The sequence below is a fragment of the Neovison vison genome, chromosome 2, assembly GCF_020171115.1.
Source record: "Neovison vison isolate M4711 chromosome 2, ASM_NN_V1, whole genome shotgun sequence".
Lineage (NCBI taxonomy): Eukaryota > Metazoa > Chordata > Mammalia > Carnivora > Mustelidae > Neogale > Neogale vison.
In genome coordinates, this window is record NC_058092.1 from 58249649 (window position 1) to 58269266 (window position 19618).

Below are 19618 nucleotides of genomic sequence, written 5' to 3' on the forward strand. Positions count from 1 at the left end.
GTCTTAAGGTTGAATATCCCTGGGAGATATAAAACTGAAGGATAAAACAATGCTGGAGCAGAAAAGCATTGCAGCAAAAAGGCTAAAGCAGCGTATTAAAACAAATGAAACTTAAAACATTTCCTCCTGAAAAGGATAACCAAGAAACTTTAAAATCCTACCGATATTAAATCTGAAAATTTTTTTTATATGTAAAGACTAGACATTCAAAAGTCTCTTTTAATATTAGCAACTCTTCGCTCCCCATGTGTCTGTTTTCCTAGGTTAAATAGATAATGACTTGGCAGCTAGGATAATAAAGATCGGTATCAAGGGTCAACATGAGAATGGACACAGTTGAAAAGAAAAGCATAAAAATGCAGCTAATTTAGTCTTGGCTCACAAACTTTTCCCTCATGCTGAATCTGCCCGTGATTTTCTCCCCTCTACAATGCCAGCCCAGCCAGTAAGGGCTTCATGATTGCCAGATGCTTGTCATCTCTGAGGCATGCCCAGGAACTCATTAGGAGAAACTTAAATAAATGTAAGAGAAATTATATGGGCTTTTTGATCATTTTCATGTCCTTTTTATCCTTTCTTTCCTAGGCCCCCAAACTGAAATTTTTGCTTTTTAGATCATATGAATTATTAAAAAGTTATTTAATTAAGTTTCTGGGAAGGAATATTCATTCCTTATTTTAATTTTGGCATTTCTCCTATATCTTAGTATATTTTACCATTTCTTTCTATACATATTTAGAAAGAAAAGATTCAAAATACCTTCCGAAAATCTCATGTTGTGTTGCTGTTGACCATATGGTCAAGACATAATTTTTGTTTTAAAACAACTAAATTAGGAGCACCTGGGTGGCTCATTTGGTTAAGCATCCAACTCAATTTTGGCTCAGGTCATGATCTCAGGGCCTGCTTAAGATTCTCTCTCTTGGGGCGCCTGGATGGCTCAGTGGGTTAAAGCCTCTGTTTTCGGCTTGGGTCATGATCCCAGGGTCCTGGGACCGAGCCCCGTGTCGGGCTCTCTGCTCGGCAGGGAGCCTGCTTCCCTTCCTCCCTCTCTGCCTGCCTCTCTGCCTGTCAAATAAATAAATAAAATAAAATCTTAAAAAAAAAAAAAAGATTCTCTCTCTCTCCCCCTCTCCTACTGCCCCTCTCCTGCCCCCCCCAAAGAACAACGACAACAAAAAAAACTGAATCAAATTTCTATTAGAATTGGTTTTTCATTTGGTAACAAAAGTCAATCTATTATAGAACTTTTCAAAAAAGTGAGAATAAGTTGATCAATTTTAAATAAGAAGTAGACATTTTAAAATGTGACATATGAAAATTAACCTATATATTTAGTAATTTAAATAAAAGCATCCTAGTGTTATGCCACAAATATCTTATTTAAATCATATAACCATTAAGTTGTAGTCATTAACAAGTAACTTGCTCCAGACCTTTTCTATTAAAAGCAAATATTGCTACCCACACTCTATATATATATGGAACAAAAATAAAAATAACAACAATTCTTGGCTTTTGTAATTTTGCTGAGACACATAGTGCTGTTGGAATCCCCTATATCAAATGCAAGGGAGAGGGTGGATATAGCTTGCTTACATGGAAAGAGTGGAAAGTCTAGAATAGAGAAGAAAGTTGAATATTTAAATACTGGAAAAAGTAGGGATGGCAGAACGTAGTGTAAGATCTACACTGTAAAAGAGCGAGTCAACGTGTGCTTGGGTGGCACAGTTAGCTAAGCATCTGACTTTTGGTTTTGGCTCAGGTCAAGATCTCAGGGTCCTGGGAAGAAGCCTCACCGGCTCTGTGCTCAGCATGGAGCCTACTTGAGATTCTCTCTCCCTCTCCTTCTGCATTCCCACTTGTGCGCTCTCCCTTTCTCTCTCTCCCAAATAAATAAATCTTTAAAGAGAGAGAGAGAGAGGCAGTCAAGATGTGGAAGAAACAGGAAGATCAACCCAGTAAACCTTGCATATAAGGGATAATAAGATACAGAGAAATAGAAATGTTTCTCATTTCCATCAACTATGTCAGAGTCAGAAATATCTGTTCTAGTCTAAAATAAAACTGAAATGAAAAAAAAAATTCTGACACCTTAGTAATTGTCAATTCTTTAGCTAAACTCTCCTTTTATACAGAAAGAAATATATCAGGTAGAGTAGGTTTTGCCTGAGACTTTGTATTTTTTCCCTCCCAAAGCAATGTACATTATTGACAGTGAAGAACCTCCAGGAGCAATGCCTTGACTTCATCAGTCCATAAGCAAATGAGAACAACTTTCCCAATCACTGTGAGTAATGCCAAGCACAATCCTAGCTCCCACTTTTTTGCTTCTCTTCCCCAGTCCTCATTTTTTCTCCTCTGCTAGAAGCAAATTTTGTACTGGTCAGAGTAAATTTTCTTCAATTTCTCTGGTAGACTGAGCCATCATTGAAACTCAAGAACAGATTGGACTCCTTTATATAGTCATTTTGAACTCCAAACATTTTTCTGAACATTAGGAAAAGGTCTTTCTGAGTCACCTGGTAGGTTGAGACTGTCCTTGCTTCCCTCATCCTCTTCCTGTCTCCTTCACTGGCAGTGGCGTCAGTTAGGGCTCTGTACTGAGCAATGTGAAGACTGCAGTGATATCCACGGTGATGGCAGTCTTCCACAAGGGCTGCTGAGCTTCAGGAAGAAGTAGCAGCCAAACCCATCCACTGTCAGTGAGCTCTGCCCAAACAATAATTGAGTCATTGAAAGGGCAAATTGATGAAGTCATACAATTACAGATTTTTAAATTATAAAAATAAAAACAAAAACAAAAACAAAAACCTCTTAGCACAGTCTGTTGCCCCCAGAGAGACATTTCTTACGCTAATATATGCAGTTTTTCTCTTGACCAAAAACCACTTTTTTCAGGGAACTAAAGTTTTAAAAGGAGAGGGGAACAGTGGGAAGATACCAAATGTATGAACCTTTATCCCTAGCAGGACCCTGAAAATGACTGTCAGATCTACAGTAATGCAACCCTGCTTTTCTTAGAGTTTTGGTGTCCAGAAATAATTTGAAACTTACTATTTGCATAAACAGTAAGTAGCCACTCATTAATTTTATCCTTTGATTGTAAAACGAGTTTTAAGCAACATACCAGTTGCCTGGGAGGCACACATAGCCACCCTCACATAAATATCCTTCCAGGTTAAAAGGGGTGAGGAGTAGAAGTAGGTAGGTAAAAATTATCTCTTATATGGCTTTTGTGGCTAGGTAGCAATTATTGATAATATTGTTAGGCATCCACCAATTACTCCCTGGAGGCTCTTTGAAATTTCTGATGCTTATATTTAGTGACTGTATTGAGAACATTCACTATCTTCCCCTGCTTAACACATATATTCTTCTTTCTCTACTAGAATAGCCTCAACATGGTCTTAATGGCATAACTATTAGTTATTTTTCCAGAACAAGATAAAAATGAACTACTAGAGGTTAAGTTAAAATACGTACGACAATCCAAAGAACAATAATAGGAGTTGTAAGCTAAGGGCTCAAATCTAGTCTTGAGAATTTCACGTTCCACTCCCTTTATGCCACCAGAATCAGAACTGTTATTCAGATGGACTCTTTTAACACCCAGCTTATTGATTGACTCACATGTTACCTTTTCCAGTAAATCGATGTGGCCATGTCTTTCCCTAAATTAGAGAAATAAGAATGAATATATCCTATGAGATCCAATGCCCCCCATAATTGTGAATTATTCATATAAGAGAAAGAAGCCCAAATAAATATATAGATTTGCTTGTTAAACAATAACTAATTGTCAAAGCAAGAGTATGTGGCCTGTAGAAAATCAAAAATTTCATGAAAAGGGCATGCACCAGATGCAGTACCATGTCCTTGGTAACACCTGAATAGGGAATAGGAAGAAGGATTTGAAGAAATCAATGACATAATTTCCTCTGTTTAATGACCCATTTCAAATATATATTTTATTAATGCAAACAGGATGATGTATTCAAAAAAAACATTTTAAGAGCTTTCAGATTAATTCTGAACTAGTTGTCATGATTTTTTTTTAAAAGATTTTATTTATTTGACAGAGAGAGATGACAAGTAGGCAGAGAAGCAGACAGAGACAGAGAGGGAAGCAGGCTTCTCGATGAGTAGAGAGCCGATGCAGGGCTCGATCCCAGGACCCTAAGATCATGACCTGAGCCAAAGGCAGAGGCTTAACCCACTGAGCCACCCAGGTGCCCCAGATGATGTATTTTTAATCAATTAATTTTAGTACTATTTAACTCAGATTTTTAAAACTTACTCTATTACTATTATGGAATGAAATTTGTTCTCAAAAATAATGTAGATAGGAGATTGTGGAAATGTGAATGGAAAAAAGTCTCTAACTTAAAGCAAAAGTGACAGTTGAATAAAATACTGTTCAGTTTCACAGTCGCTTTTTAAAAAGTTTTTACTCAAACAGCATTAGTTCTTTAACTTCCAGAGTACATCCCTCTATCTCCTAATATCAGTACCACAATACAGCTGTCTCCAGTAGTGAAAGACATCACAACATCACTGTCATAAAATCAGGAGATTGTTCTCATCCAGACTAACCCTAAATTATTTCCTCAATTAAAGTGCAAACCCAAAGAGTGTCTATCAAATGACTATTAAGTCAAAAGTAAAGGAGGAAAAAAAAAAAAAAAAACCTTGCCACAAATTAAAACAATAGAATACCAGATTAAAACTATTTATTTCTTAAAATCCTGACATAGGTGTTCTTTCAGACAAATGACTGTTCTACTTCAGAAAACTGAAATAACTCAATAACATTTATACTGTCTTCATTTTAGAAGAAATATAAAAGCAAAAAAAAAGTGCAAAATTAACCCAATGTGATAAAAATGTCCATGACTGAGTATGTAATTTGAAGACCTAAACAACATGACCCCTGGCAGATGATCAAGGATTATTGCCGAATAGAAGATATCAAAATACTAAGATTCCATTTCTTGCCACTTGGTTTTTGTCTGATTTAGTCTACTATCTAAAGTTTCTTAGAAGTCTTAAGGGTGAAAGGAATAATTGTCAATTTTTTGTTGTTACTATTAACATTTTTCTTTTATTTTATTTTAGGAATGTGTAAGTTAGCACCATCACAAAACAAAATGTAGGCTGAAAATGTCAGGTAGCTCCAATGTCATCATTTTTGCTATTATGGATCCTTTGTTGTTTTTCCATTTGGTTAATAATTTCCAGTTTTATAGCTGTGTTTTATAAATTGACAATCATAAAAGAATATGCTTATGAGATTCAATAAGCAGGAAACGATTGTCTGCACATATCAGCCAGCTCTCATCCTAAGGCCCATGCACTGAAGGGAAAGGCCTTCCTGCCCTATCTTTTTATCCGTCATTTGGAGCACTGGAGTATATGACCGGTTTTTTACTCTAAAAAATTTTGTCAATGAATATTTTGAGTAACGCCCCTCCCAAAATTTTGCACTGTGCTGGCAGAATGTAATGTCACACGGTCCTCAGGGCAGAGGAAAGAACATCTTCCCGCCTCCTTTCTTTTAAGCTTCAGAGCCCCGTTCCAAGTTGCCCCCTAATGCCCAAATGCGTGAACATAGATTTTTGGCATCAGAGATGCCCTAACTGAATATTAAAAAGGAGAGAGAAAGAGAGAAGGAAAAATAGTTTGGTTATCACATTTGGTTATCAAAGCTTAATAGTTTGGTTATCATGATCGTAGAACAATTATCTCTAACACACGGTGGACTGTAGCATGGTGCTTAACATAGACATTCTTAACAAGACATTCTCATATCATCTTCAAAACAACCTTATTAGACAAGGTGCCAGAGGCATAGAATTGAGGAACGCAAAACTGGAGCCCAGTAATGTTTTCTTCTAGAGCCTGGTCTAATCACTATGTTATACTCTTACCATATCCCTCCCACTCCACTCAACCAAAAAAATTTAGAAAACATTATAACAAAGACCTGTTGAAATAGTAAGTAACCCTCAATATCAGGAATATATCTGGTATATAGTTAGCTAGGACTTTTTGCCACAAGTTGGTACTGTTTCTTCTGTTCCTTGTTCAGAAGAAAGAAAGAAACTCTGGTACCAGTGATGTGCTTAAAAATGAATTCTGAGTCCTCTTCAACTTGTTTTTCTTGACCCAGCAGTATTTTAGTTATTCTTAAATGCACTTGTTTACTAAATCTTCATTTTCTTTAATCTGACACATATACAAATTCTTTACTTTTGTGAATCTCAGAAGGAACAGAATCAGGAGCCCTAAGCATGACCGAAAACTACCTACGGATTCTTCCATCATGTTGAATTTAGTTCATTTTGTTAATTTTGTTTCTCAATGATTTAGCCTGTCAAACTTCCTAATTATATCATCTACGATTCCGGCCACCACTTCCTGTTTAATATTGTCTCCATCTTCCAAAAAATAACCTAAAACCTGTCACCAAAAACCACTGGTAAAAGTGACAAAACTGCACTGAATATTGAATCAATCACTGGAAAATGACAATTACACTAAAGCATAAAAACTAAGCTATGCACTAACCTGCAAGGGGGAAAAAATGTCTTTTTAAGATCTTGTACTCTTTCTCTCTCTCTTTTTGGCAGGAGTGCAAAAGAAACTGTGAGCTTAACTTTGTCTTTAATTGGCCCTTGGGAATTTTAAGCTTTTATTTTTTTAAAATTTTATTTATTTATTTGACAGACAGAGATCACAGTTCTGCAGAGAAGCAAGCAGAGAGAGGAGGAAGCAGGCTCTCTGCTGAGCAGAGAGCCAGATGAGGGGCTGGATCCCAGGACCCTGGGATCATGACCTGAGCCAAAGGCAGAGGCTTTAACCCACTAAGCCATGCAGGCACCCCGTGAATTTTAAGCTTTGCTGTTGAGTTTCCATCTTAGGGAAGAAAGGACAGTGATGTGTACCTTCTAGAGTGGTTCTAAAAATTAAGATCATGGTATAAAATACTTATCACAGTGCCTGTCATATGTATTTAATTATTGGTAGATATTATGATATTTATTATTTTAGATAAAACTCTGACATCATTGTCAACAATTAACACAGAGTTAATTATGGCAAGGTAAATTTTCACTTAATGTTATTCCTAATAATAGCCTGTAATGAGATCAAGGTCATAACTTAGTTAGTATCCCTTCTGAATTACTATATGAACACAGGCTGCACTCTTCACCTGGACAGTTTCTTGAAATCATATAAATAATGGGGATGGAGGTGTCTAAGGGAAAAAAAATGAAGGTGAATCACCTCGACTTAAAATACTAGCCATATTAGTGAAGAGTGAGTAGTATCATCTCTACTTATGACAGAATTGTGTTTTTTAAATTTGTGTATGTTGTACCCCTCCATAAAAGAGGTCATTTTTCAATATTTGAAGCAAAATGCATGGCTTACAGCTTCCTAACAAATAACTTGTAAGACACAATCTCAGTAAATTGGAGTCTAGGGAAGCCTAGAGTTCAAGGATTGGTGGATTTTCAAAAGTTGGAATATTTAGGGGTTCATTGACCTTGAACTTGTGAAGCATAGTTATTTGAAAGAGACTATTGCTGATTGGCTAACTTTCAGGAGCAATTTCTCATGCAAATTGTCATAATTAATTGTAACAGGTTTAAAAAGGAGTTTTCTTGGATGATTATTTACTGCTATGTCCAAAGAGCAATCAGACCTTTCCTTAGCAGAGAATTTTTTATTCTCAGTGCAATTATTGAATACTTACTATGTACCAAGCAATATGCTCAATGTACTATGTTACCTTTAATCTTTACAATATTCTGTGAAGCACTTGTCATTATCTATCACTTTCATATGATAAGCAGAGGGGGCTTAGGTAACTTGCATAAGATTGCATAACTAAAAAGTGATAGAGCGAGAAATAAAGCCCAGAGTCATCCGACTCCAAAGATCTGTGTGTTATCTGCACTGCCTCTATTACTTTTTAAATTAACTTCTGGCATTTCTACAACCCTCCATTTCTATAATTTTGTCATTTTAAGAATGCCATACAAATGGAATCCTACAGTATGTAATTCTAGGGGATTAGCTTTCTTACTCAGCATAATTCCCTGAAGATTCATTCCCCATCATCGTGTGTGTGTTAATAGTTTCTTCCTTTTTATTGCTGATGAGTGTATTATGGTAAGGATGCATCCGTTTGTTTAACCATTCACACACTGAAGGAAACCTGGGCTGTTTCCAGTTTGGGGCTGTTACGAAGAAAAGTGGTCTAAACATTCATGGACAGGTTTTTGATTGAATGTAAGTCTTACGTCTCTAGGATAAACATCCAGAAATGTAACTGCTGAATCATATGGCACTCGCATATTTAGTTTTTGAAGAGACTGCCAAATATGTTTCCAGAGTGAGTCTACCATTTCCTGTTTCCTGCAGCAGCCTCTGAGTGATCTAGTCCCTCCTCATCATCGTCAACATTCGTTGCTGTCACTATGTTTTATTTAGGCTGTCTGATAGGTGTGTAGTGATAGTTCATTGTGGTATTAATTTTAAGTCTTCTAACAGCTAATGACATTGAACATCTTTCCATGTGCTTATTTGCTGCTGTCTCTGTTGTCTTGGGTGAAATGTTTCTTCATATCTTTTGACATTATTCCAAATGGATAATTTAGTCTCTTACTTCTGCCTTCTGAGAGTTCTTTATTCCTAATACTATTTTTGTCAGTTATGTGACCAGCCAATCTTTTCTTAAACTCTGTGGTTTGTGTTTCATTCTCAGTGTTTTACATTTAAGTCTGTGATCTATTTTGAGCTAATTTTTATATATATCAGGTGTGAGATATAGGTCAAGTTTCATTAATTTTGCCGATGGATGTCCACTTGAGCCAGCACCATTTGTTGAAAAGGCTCTTTCCTCTACTGAATCGTTTTTGCACCTTTGCCAAAAATCATTTGGGCAGATTTTTGTGAGTCTATTTATAGGCTCTCTGAACTATTCCATTTATCAATCTGTCTGTCCCTCTGCCAATGCCACACAGTTCTGATTACTATAACTATAATAATCTTGAAATCAGATAGTCTTATTCTTCCTGTTTTCTTCTTCTTTCCCAAAATCATTATAGTTATTCTAGTTTCATTGCCTTTCAGTATAAATTTTAGAATAATCTTATCCAGGTACATAAAAAAAATCTTGCTGGGATTTTTACCAGAATTTGTTTAACCTGTGTATCGATTTGGAGAGAATGACATCTTTACTATGTTAAGTCTTCCAATCCACAAGTATGTGTTTATTTATTTAAATCTTCTTTGATATCGTTCATCAGCATTGTGTAGTTTTCTGCGTAGAAGTCCTGTGCAGGCTTCATTTGATTTACACCTAAATAGTTCACTTTTTTTGAGTGATTGTACATGGTATTGCTGAAATTTTGATGAGCACATATTTGTTGCTAACATACATAAGTATAATTTGCTCTTGTATCCTGCAAACTTGCTCAACTCACTTGTTTGTTCTAGGAATTTATTTTTGTTGCTTCTGATTTTCACATGTAGAGAATCATGTCATCTGCAAATCAAAACGGTTAATTTCTTCCTCTTCAATTCTGTATGCCTTTTATTTCCTTTTCTTGTCTTATCTTGTTGACTAGAACCTCCAACTCTATGTTGAAAAAGAGTGGTGAGTGTGGACATCTGTGAGTGTCCTTCATCTTATGGCAGAAGTATTCAGCTTTACAACATTAAGTATAATGTTAGCTGTATGTTTTCTGTAAATGTTCTTTGTCAAGCTGGGGAAGTTCCCCTCCATCCCTCTGTCTCTGGGGGGTTTTATTATAAATGGGTGCTGAATTTTGTCAAATTTATTCTGCTTCCAATGATGGGCATCACATGATTTTACCTCTGTAGCCCATTAATATGGTGCTTTGCATTGGTTGATTTTGAAATATAGAACAAGCTTTCAATCACTGATATAAGGCCCACTTGGTCACAGTGTAGAATTCTTTCTTTATATTGCTGAATTCTGTTTACCAGTATTTTGTTAAGGATTTTTGCATTTATCCTTGTTTGTCTGTAGTTTTCTTCTTTTTCCTCTCTCTCTTTCTCTCTCTCTGGTACCTTGTCTGGTATTGTTATTGGGGTAACACTATTTTCATAAAATAACTTGGGAAGTGTCCCTTCCTTTTCCATTTTCTGGAAAAGAGTGTGTAAAATTGGTATAATTATTTTTTTAAGATTTGCTTATTTGTTTTAGGGAGGCAGAGAGAGAACATGTGTGCACAAATGAGAGGGGCAGAGGGAGAGGGAGAGAGAGAATCTCAAACAGACTTCCCACTGAGCAGAGCCTGAAGCTTAGCAGACTATGCAACCCAGGGACCTGGTGTTAATTCTCATCTAAATGTTTGGTAGAATTCTCCAAGGTAATCATCTGGACCTGGAGATTTCTTTTTAAATTATAGATTACAATCTTGATAGTTATAGGGCTGTTGCAATTATCTATTTCATATTGGACGAATTATGGTAGTTTGAGTTTTTCAAGAAAGTGACCCATTTCATGTGAATTTTCAAATTTACGAGTATAGAGTTATTTGTAGTATTACCATATTAGCCTCATGATGTTTACAGGATCTATAATCATATTCCCTTCTTAATTCTTAATTTTGGTAATTTGTGTATTCTTTTTTTTCTTTTGCAATCTTACTAGAAGCATGTCAATTTTATAGATTTTTTTTAAAGCACCACCTTTTTCTCATCTATTTTATCTGTTATTCACTTTCCATTTCATTAATTTCTATTCTTTTTATTATATCTTTCCTTCTGCTTGCTTTGGATTCATTTAGCTTTTCTTTCCCTAGACTCTTGATGTAGGATCTTAATTATTGATTTGAAACTTCTTCTTTTCTAATACATGCATTTAGGGTGATAGATTTCCCTCTCAGCACTGCTTTAGCTGTGTTTCACAAATTTTTATATGCTCTATTTTCATTTATATTCAGTTCAATGTATTATTTCTCTTGAGACTTCTTTGACCCATGGATTATTTAGAGCTGCAGTGTTTAGTTTCCAAGTATTCAGATAGTTTTATTTTTCTGTCATTGGCTTTTAGTTTGATCCTATTGTGGTTGGAGAATTCATTGTGTTATTTCAATTCTTTTAAATTTATTCAGATTTGTTCTCTGGTTCATGACATATTCTTAGTAAATATTCTATGGGAATGTGAAGATACTGTGTATTCTGCTGCTGTCAGGTAGAATGTCCTATAAATGATAATTAGTTCTGGTTCATTGATGGTATTATTGAATTCTTTTATTTTCTCACTGATTTTTAGTGTAGTTCTATCAATTGTTGAGAGAAGAGTGTTGGAATAATTGTTTATTTCTCTGTAAATTCTATCAATTTTGCTCTACACAATTGCAGCTCTGTTGTTTGTTGTGTACACAATTAAGATTACTGTATCCTCTCAATGGACTGTCCTCATAACATAAGATCTCTTTATCTTTAGTATAATTTCTGTTCTGAAATTGACTTTGTCTAGTATTAATACAGCCTCTTCTCTTTTCCCTAATTAATATTTGCATGATGTATGTTTTTAATCCTTTTACTTGTTATCTGCCTCTATTGCTATATCTGAAGTAATATCTGCATATAGTTTCTATACTCTGCATATAATTGAGTAATATTTTTCAATCCCCTCTGCCAAGATCTGTCTTTTAATTTGTGCATTCAGTCTCCTTGCATTTAACTTAAGAACTGACACATTAAGGTTTAAGTTTTTGTTTTGTTTTGTTTTTATTAACATATAATGTGTTATTTGCTTCAGGGTCTGCTTTCAGGTCTGTGAATCCTCAGTCTTACACAATTCACAGCACTCATCATAGCACAGACCCTCCCCAATGTCCATAACCCAGCCACCCTCTACCTCCCCCCACCACCCACCAGAAACCCTCGGTTTGTTACCTGAAACTAAGAGTCTCTTATGGTTTGTTCCCCTCCCCTGTCCCACCTTGTATCATTTTTCCCTCCCTTCGCCCCAAGACCCTCAGTTTAAGTTTTAATGTATTTTTTTGCTCTTTTCTATTCTCTCTCTCTCTCTCTGTTTTGCTTCTCTCTTTTGTTTTCTCTCTTACCTGTTTCCTGTGTGTTATTTTTTAGAATTTCATTTTTATTTATGTATAGTGTTCCTAACAAATCTCTTTGTGTTGCTTTTTAAATTGTTGCTCCTGCTATTACATTGAATATACATAAATTATAAGAGTCTGCTAGTTTCATCACTTAAGGGTTCAAGTGAAATGTAGAAACTTTATCTCTCTTTACATCACTTCAACCTTCTCTATTTATAATTGTCTCAGACATTTCTTCTACATACATTTAGGACCACCTCAGATAGTGCCATAGTTTTACTTCAATTATCACACATATTTCTGAAAACTCAAGAAGATAAAGTGCATTATATTTATCCATATGTTTGTTTGCCATGTTCTTTCTTCCTTCCTAAAGTTCCTTCCTGAAGTTCTACTCCATCTTCTTTCTTTTATTATTTCCATTTATTTAGAGAACTTCCTTTAGCTATTATTTTAGGATAGGTCTGGCGGTGACAAATTTTCTTCATTTGTCTTCATCTAAGAATGTCTCAATTCCCTTTTCATTCCTGAAGAACATTCTCATTGGTATAGAATTTTAGGTTGACAGTTCTTTTCCTTCAGCACTTGAAATACTGTGCCACTTCTTTCCTTTCTCCATGGTTTTTGATGAGACATCCACTGTCATTTGAATTGTTCTTCTCTGGTAAGATGTCATTTTTTTTCAGGCTACCTTTAAGATATTTTTCTTTTTCTTTAGTTTTCAGAAGTTTAATTACAATGTGTCTATGCATGGTTTTCTTTGGGTTTGATCTGTGTAATGTTAGTCTCTCTGCTTCTTAAATCTATAGGTTTTTGTCTTCTGACAAATTTCAGAATTTTTCAGCAATTATCTCTTCATTTAATTTTCACCCCCATTCTTTTTCTTCTCTCTTTTTGATAATATGATTGTCAGAAGTTTTGTATGGTCTCATAGGTCCCTAATACTCTGTTCTTTTTTTTTTTTTTTCAGTGTATTTTGACCTCTGTAATTCAGACATGATAATTTCTATTGCCCTATCTTCTAGTTTACATTTGTCTCCTTTCCTCTCTGCATTCTTCTGTTAAGCCCTTCCACTGGACTTTTCATTTACTGTATTTTCCAGCTCTAAAATTGCCACTTGTTTCTTCTTAGTATCTTCTATTTCTTTGCTGAGAATTTATATTTTTTGCTGCATTTCTATCTTTTTCATTTGTTTTAAGCACATGCATAATTCTTCATCAAAACATTTTTTAATGGCTACTTTAAAATGTTTGTCAGATAATGCTAACATCTCTGTCTTCTCAGTGTTTGTATTTCCTGATTATCTTTTTCCATTCAGTTTGACATTTTCCTGGTCCTTGGTATGACTGAAACCTGGACATTTTCATATAATGTTATAAAATCTGGATTGTATTAAACCTTCTGTTTTAGCTGGCTTCTTCTAATACCACTCCAGTTGGAGGAGAATGGGTCACTGCCTCATTCTGGCCAGGTAGGGAGAAGTCCAATTTTCCCATTCAGTCTCCGTTGACACTTAAGGCAAAGTCTTCTTGTTTTTGCTAGGCAAGAATGGAATTTCCATCTCCGCAGATGGTCTCCAATGATACAGTGGGGGTAGCCTCACTGGGTGATAGAGAAGGTCCTGACTCTGTACTAGGACTTCTCTAATCATACCATTGCTAAGGTAGAGAGCTGCCTCACTACTGATGGGTGGGTATGGAAGCCCAGGCTCCTTGTGTGATCTCCATTGACATCTTTGGGGTGAGGGAAGACTTGCTACAGACAGATGGGAATGAATGCAGTGGTATCTAACTTGGCCTTCTTGGACACTACCTAGGCAGGAGTGTTGGTGTGCTTTGTTACACCTTTATAAAAGTAGAAGTCTAGGGTCCACACTTGACTCTTGCTGGCATTGTCAGGATGAGGCCACAGTTTTTTCCATGATGTTTGGTTATAGGAGAATAGTCATTGTCTAAAGTCTTGTTTTTCTAGGCTGTCCCTCTTCTGGTCCCTTGGATAAAGAGAGAAACATACTGTTGGAGCTTGTCTCTTCTGTATCTGTTGGCATTTTGGGGTTGCCTACTTTCCAGCTCCAAGTCTGGGATATATGACCCAAAAATAAAACCTAAGAGATTCGCTGCCATGCTGTTACTTGGTCTCCATATCTGAGTTGATCTACTTTCTTCTGTCTTCTTTCCAGAGTTTCCTTATATTTGTTTACATAAAATATCCAAGGTTTTAGTTGTTCTTGCAGGGAATAGAACTAGTATGTCTACTCCATCTACCTAAAATCAGAAATCCAACTGTCTAGATTTTTAAAAACTTAACCTGCTTTCTAAAAAAAGGTCACTATAGAACACATGGTATAAAGAGAATACAATGGGACTGTTTTGTTGTTATTGTTGTTTCTTTACAAAATTACTGAAACTGATTCATTTAAATGAGTGTCACTGGTTCCTTGAAATTAGTTACTGAGTTATCCTTTGTAGGTAATTCTGTGTTGTTGACACTGCTCCCAAACATTTTTTGAACTCTATGGAACTCTAATTTGAGAGAATGTGTTGTGTCCCTTTGAATATTCTCATTGGCATAAACTGTCATCCTTTGAAGCTGCCTTTGATTTTTGGAAGCAACCCCAAGTGGTTAAAGACCCAAGATGGCTAGTAAAACAGATGACCATATTGGGTAATATACTTCTCAGTCTAACAGTCTTTTCTAAGAGAATAGTGTGGACCAAAGTATTTTATAGTAAGAAAGTCATTTCTTTTCTATTATATAAAACTTTCCAAACACTTTAAATTTCTACATAATAAGCCTGATTAGCTGTGGGCTGAATTTTGCATGAACAGTGCCCTTTGGTATCAAATCAATATTTCTTTTCTGTGATGTTGACATTGATGTTTTCTTGGGTCCTATGGATATTGGAGTTTTTCTCTGTAAATTTTGACAGTATGGTTTTGGGTCAACTTGAAAACACTATATTTCATCACTATTCCTCTCAAATACATGTTATTTTATCCAACCTCCCCTTGAAAGTTCAAAACAAATGTCAGATCTTCTCTATTTCTTTTTATCATTCAAAATGTGTAGCACAGTCTTTACAGAAACCTTTACGTTCAAATTCCCCTTCAGTATGAGTCAGTGTTCTCAAAGCTAACCCTCTGCTTGAACAAATCCAGTCTCTGACATTTTCTACATTTTCATTAGCCCTTTGTACTTCATCATGAGCATCCTCATTACCTTTCTTAAACCTTTGTGCCAATCAAAAACAAAAACAAAAAAAAAAAAACCACTTCCCCTTTACAGTCCCTCCAACACCATAATTGTCCCTTTAGATGTCTTGTGTCATTTATGTTTGCTTAACTTCATGCAAAATTTAGTGTTAATTCTTGGCTTTCTACAGCTGTTACCCCCCATCCCCATTCAGTACAGCCTGTAATCCCAGTAGAGAGTGAAAAAACAGTACTGCAAACAGAATCATTTTACAGCACATTCCTTCCATGCCCACTTGATGTTTTATCAAACTATCTGAGAACATGAGTTTGTCACTTCATAATTGTGGGAAGATTACTAAATACACTTATTTGTTTAACTATAATGATCTGTGTCACACCCATAGGATCTAAAATAGATAACAGATCTAATTCAATAAGTAGGAATGGCCCTTTGGCAAATTAAAGAGCTGCTAAAGAAATGTAATATATCCTACAATTTGATTCTTTTGTTCTTTTCATGGTTTCTTTTCAATTCACAGTTCACCTAGTGGGAGAGAGAGTCGATTTGGTGATTAGGGGATTGCAGTATCATTTTGTGTTTAAGCCTATGATCTTTCAAAACTAATGATGTACTCTATGTTGGCTAACCATAAATAATTTAAAAAAAAAAAATGGAGGGGGTGGGAAGAGCATGATCTTTCATCGTTAGACAGCCTTGGTTCAAGTCCTCATCCTGTCAGTTTACCAGTAGTGAAAACTACTTGGGAAAGCTATTTAACTTCTAGAAGCCTTTGTTTCCTCACTAGTAAAATCGGATAATAATAATTCATTATAGTTAATCTCTAATACTGTTGTAAGGACTAAAGGAGGTAATATATGTAGGGTAAGTTTTATTAGCACATTGTTTAGCACAGTGTTCGATAGTAGCCATTATTAAATGCCAGTTACTGCACTCATCATTAAAGATGTTAAGTAGGATATGCTACTTGCCTTCAAGGAGTTCCAAATCAAAGCATAATTCTGGGCTCCAACTGTCTCATCAGAAGGGAAAACTAAACCAGAAAAATAAGTCTACAGGCTATAATAGTTACATAATATATGCAAACAGTTTTTCACCCTTGGATATACCATTAGCTGAATAATCTAATCAATGAAGAGATTGTTAAGTGGCCCTTATTAATTTTCTCATGTAGACTATGTATCCATGTTCTGGATCCCTCTAATTTTTCCTGAATGTTAACAATTCTTTGCTTGTCTACATGATCACTTTCAATTACGCTGCTGGTCTTCCTTTTGTACACTGGCTCAAGCACTGACTGAAGACCCATAAGTATTATGCCAGTGAAGGTAACAAACAGGTTGAAATGTAAATCAACTTATTGTTTCATAGCCAGGCTAGTCAGTTTTAGTCAGCCTCCACTGTCAGCATTTCAGACTCTAAGAAGTCATTGTCTCCAACTATGACTTAGCATGCTAGTAAGTTCATTCAGAGTATAGCAGCTCAAAATGTCACACAGTTATCATGGTGTTTCTCTCCTACCAAACAAGAGAACATGAGATTCCATGGAGGTTGAAGAGAATCAAACTAAGGGAAAAAACCTGACCATCTAGAACAGCCCTCAAAGTTGCAACACCTCCTTTCATTTAGATTTCTGAAAAGGGAATAGATGCAATAAAGAAATGTACATTAGTCCTTTATGAAGTTATCTTATTTGTGTTTATGATATTAAAGCCTTGCCATTGCTGGTTAATTGTGTTGGGTAGTGTTGGATTGATCATTATTTTCACATTGTGCTGGGATAGTCCAACTCTTTTTTTTGCATCTTTTCCTCCAATTTCTCGTGACTGAAATATCTTTACTATTTCTGAATGTAAACATTTACATGATAACAAGACAGCCAGTTGGGCATCTAAAAATATAATCAAATGGTTGTTTACTTTCCCATATGTATTGCCAAATAATAATTTTAAATATTTTCTTCACTGAAATCACCTCTTGTTTGGAACCATTATGCTTCCATCTTCTCCAAATGATTTTCCATGATCACTGTCATTTCCTTATTTCTCTTAAGGTTGCTCTTTTTAAAGAGCTTTTAAAAATTCAAGTGAATCTGTTCCTTGAATGCATGTTTAATAATTTTCCTTTATTCCTCCAATCTGAATTTTTAACCAGAAATCATGATTAGTCAGACTTTCTTAGGTAATGAATTACAAACTTGTTACAAATAGCAAAATTCACAGGCTTTCCTAGAGAATGAATTCAAAGGTGAAATTCAGTTTTGAATTCCAAATGATCTACCCTTAAAAGATCAACAAGGAAGAAAATGAATACAAGAAGTAACCCCTCTGACACTTCTGTAGTACTAGGTAGAGTACCAAGCACAGCAGTGGAATATGTGTTTAAAAGTATTAATAAGCATTCACTTCCCGTGTGAGACCTCCATGTTAAGCCATCCATAATTATAAAAGGCATGTTGTGAGTTACCAGCCCACAAGCAGAACCACTTGTGTGGTGGAAAAGATATCAAGTAGAATGACTCAAAAAACCCATGATAAGACAAAGCTGAGAAAATCAGAGCGAGTAAGGAACAGTTGTGCACACCATAGCATTTGAAGATGGAAGACATAGTGAGCATGCCCTCTCCCTCCGACAGCCACCCTTAAGGACTGAGAAATGGTCATCGTTCCTTTCAATGAGATACTCATGAATGTCTCTGAAAGCTCACGGTGGGATGATCTACATACAGACCTCACTTGGAAGACCCTTCCACATCTATGCCTCCATGAACTACAGATTCTCATAGGCGTTTACCACATGGTTCATTTTCAATATGACTTAAAGATTCCAAAAACCATACTCTTGATCTAATAATGCAGAACATGAATGGATATTGGTTAACCTCACCTGAACGACCTCATTATGCACCTTTGATGTAAAGGAAAATGCACACTTTGATTCTTTTGTTTCAGAATCAGGATCCAGCCTCTATCATTCTCCCTCTGAGGTTTCCTATATTATATCTCTCTCACTGCTGTTAGTCAAAATAAAACGCCAGGTAGAACTCCACTTTATTTTTAAGCTGTGACTTCTTTTTGTTCTTGAGATTTTTCGGAGAGATTTTTGCTCCCTTAAAATGGGGGATAAAATAATCTTTGGCAAGACACTAGATGACTACGAATGTATTTAATGCAACCTTGCTCTAGTATTAACATTTTCACAAACTACAGTAGGCAGACCCTTACTGTTTTTTCATTATCCTTTCCAGCAGTGGCTGAGAGCCCAAGTGATGCCACTTTACGAGATAGGTATTCTGTACATGTGTTTGACTTTAATCACATCCTTTCAACACCACGAATCTTTGTCTGACAAATTATCTTCTCCACAGGCAGGCAGCCACATCCAGACTTTGATGGGGTCCCAAAGCCTTCAGCACCGTAGCCGGGAGCAGCAGCCATATGAGGGAAATATAAACAAAGTGACCATTCAGCAATTTCAGTCACCATTGCCTATTCAGATCCCCTCTTCACAGGCCACCCGGGGACCTCAGCCTGGACGGTGCTTAATTCAAACTAAAGGGCAAAGGAGTATGGACGGCTATCCGGAGCAGGTGAGAAGAGTTATGATTGTTGATGGATTTTCAGGAAATGTTCAGGGAAATCCAGTGAATCTGTGGTTTACCTTCCCTCACTAAGGCAGTCTGGGACAAATTAATGCTGCCACCATGTTGAATGGAGTGAGTACTCTTTCTAGTGCTTTTTCTAGGGGTTTTACCATTATTTTCAGTGGTTAAGCAGATATAAAACTGATATAAAAAACAAGATATAAAAACTGATAGTTGGTAAAATGCCCACTTCACATAAGGAGAAACTGATGAATTGAAAGTTTTTTTCTGGTATATCCTATCCACTTTCAACTCTAATTTAGTGCTGTAGCTTGGCTTTTGAATGATACAGAGCTTCAGTGGATTAGGCATGTTTACCAAGGCCTCTGGTGAAACTGACAGTGTAAAAAGTAAACTATTGGTGAGAACCTTTTTGAAAAATCCTATCTTCTGGTTATTGAATAGGACAAACTTAAAGCTTTGCTTGAAGAAAATGATAAAGAACAGTTAAAAGGGAAAAAAAAAAAAAAAGGGAAACACTTCTGAAATGATCCAAAAACCACTGATAAGTACCCTGTAGGAAAAAAAAAAAAAAATTGCTGCTCTCCCGACCTATCTAAAATTGGGATTTACTTTTCCATTATAGAATGTTTTCTTCCTTAGAACCAGAACACTGAATAGAGTCTTATCTATTGGTTTAAATTGTGCTTA

The 19618-nt window shown here is 35.8% G+C and overlaps 1 protein-coding gene across 4 annotated transcripts in view; it reads left to right on the forward strand.

Moving 5' to 3' along the window:
- LRRC7 (leucine rich repeat containing 7) overlaps positions 1-19618 on the forward strand; it is a 562518-nt gene that overhangs the window by 495483 nt on the left and 47417 nt on the right. For all 4 annotated transcript variants that reach the window (XM_044238453.1, XM_044238449.1, XM_044238451.1 and 1 more), the window contains one exon: positions 18692-18913. In XM_044238453.1, coding sequence (XP_044094388.1) covers positions 18692-18913 — 222 coding nt within the window. The remainder of the gene's footprint in view (positions 1-18691; positions 18914-19618) is intronic.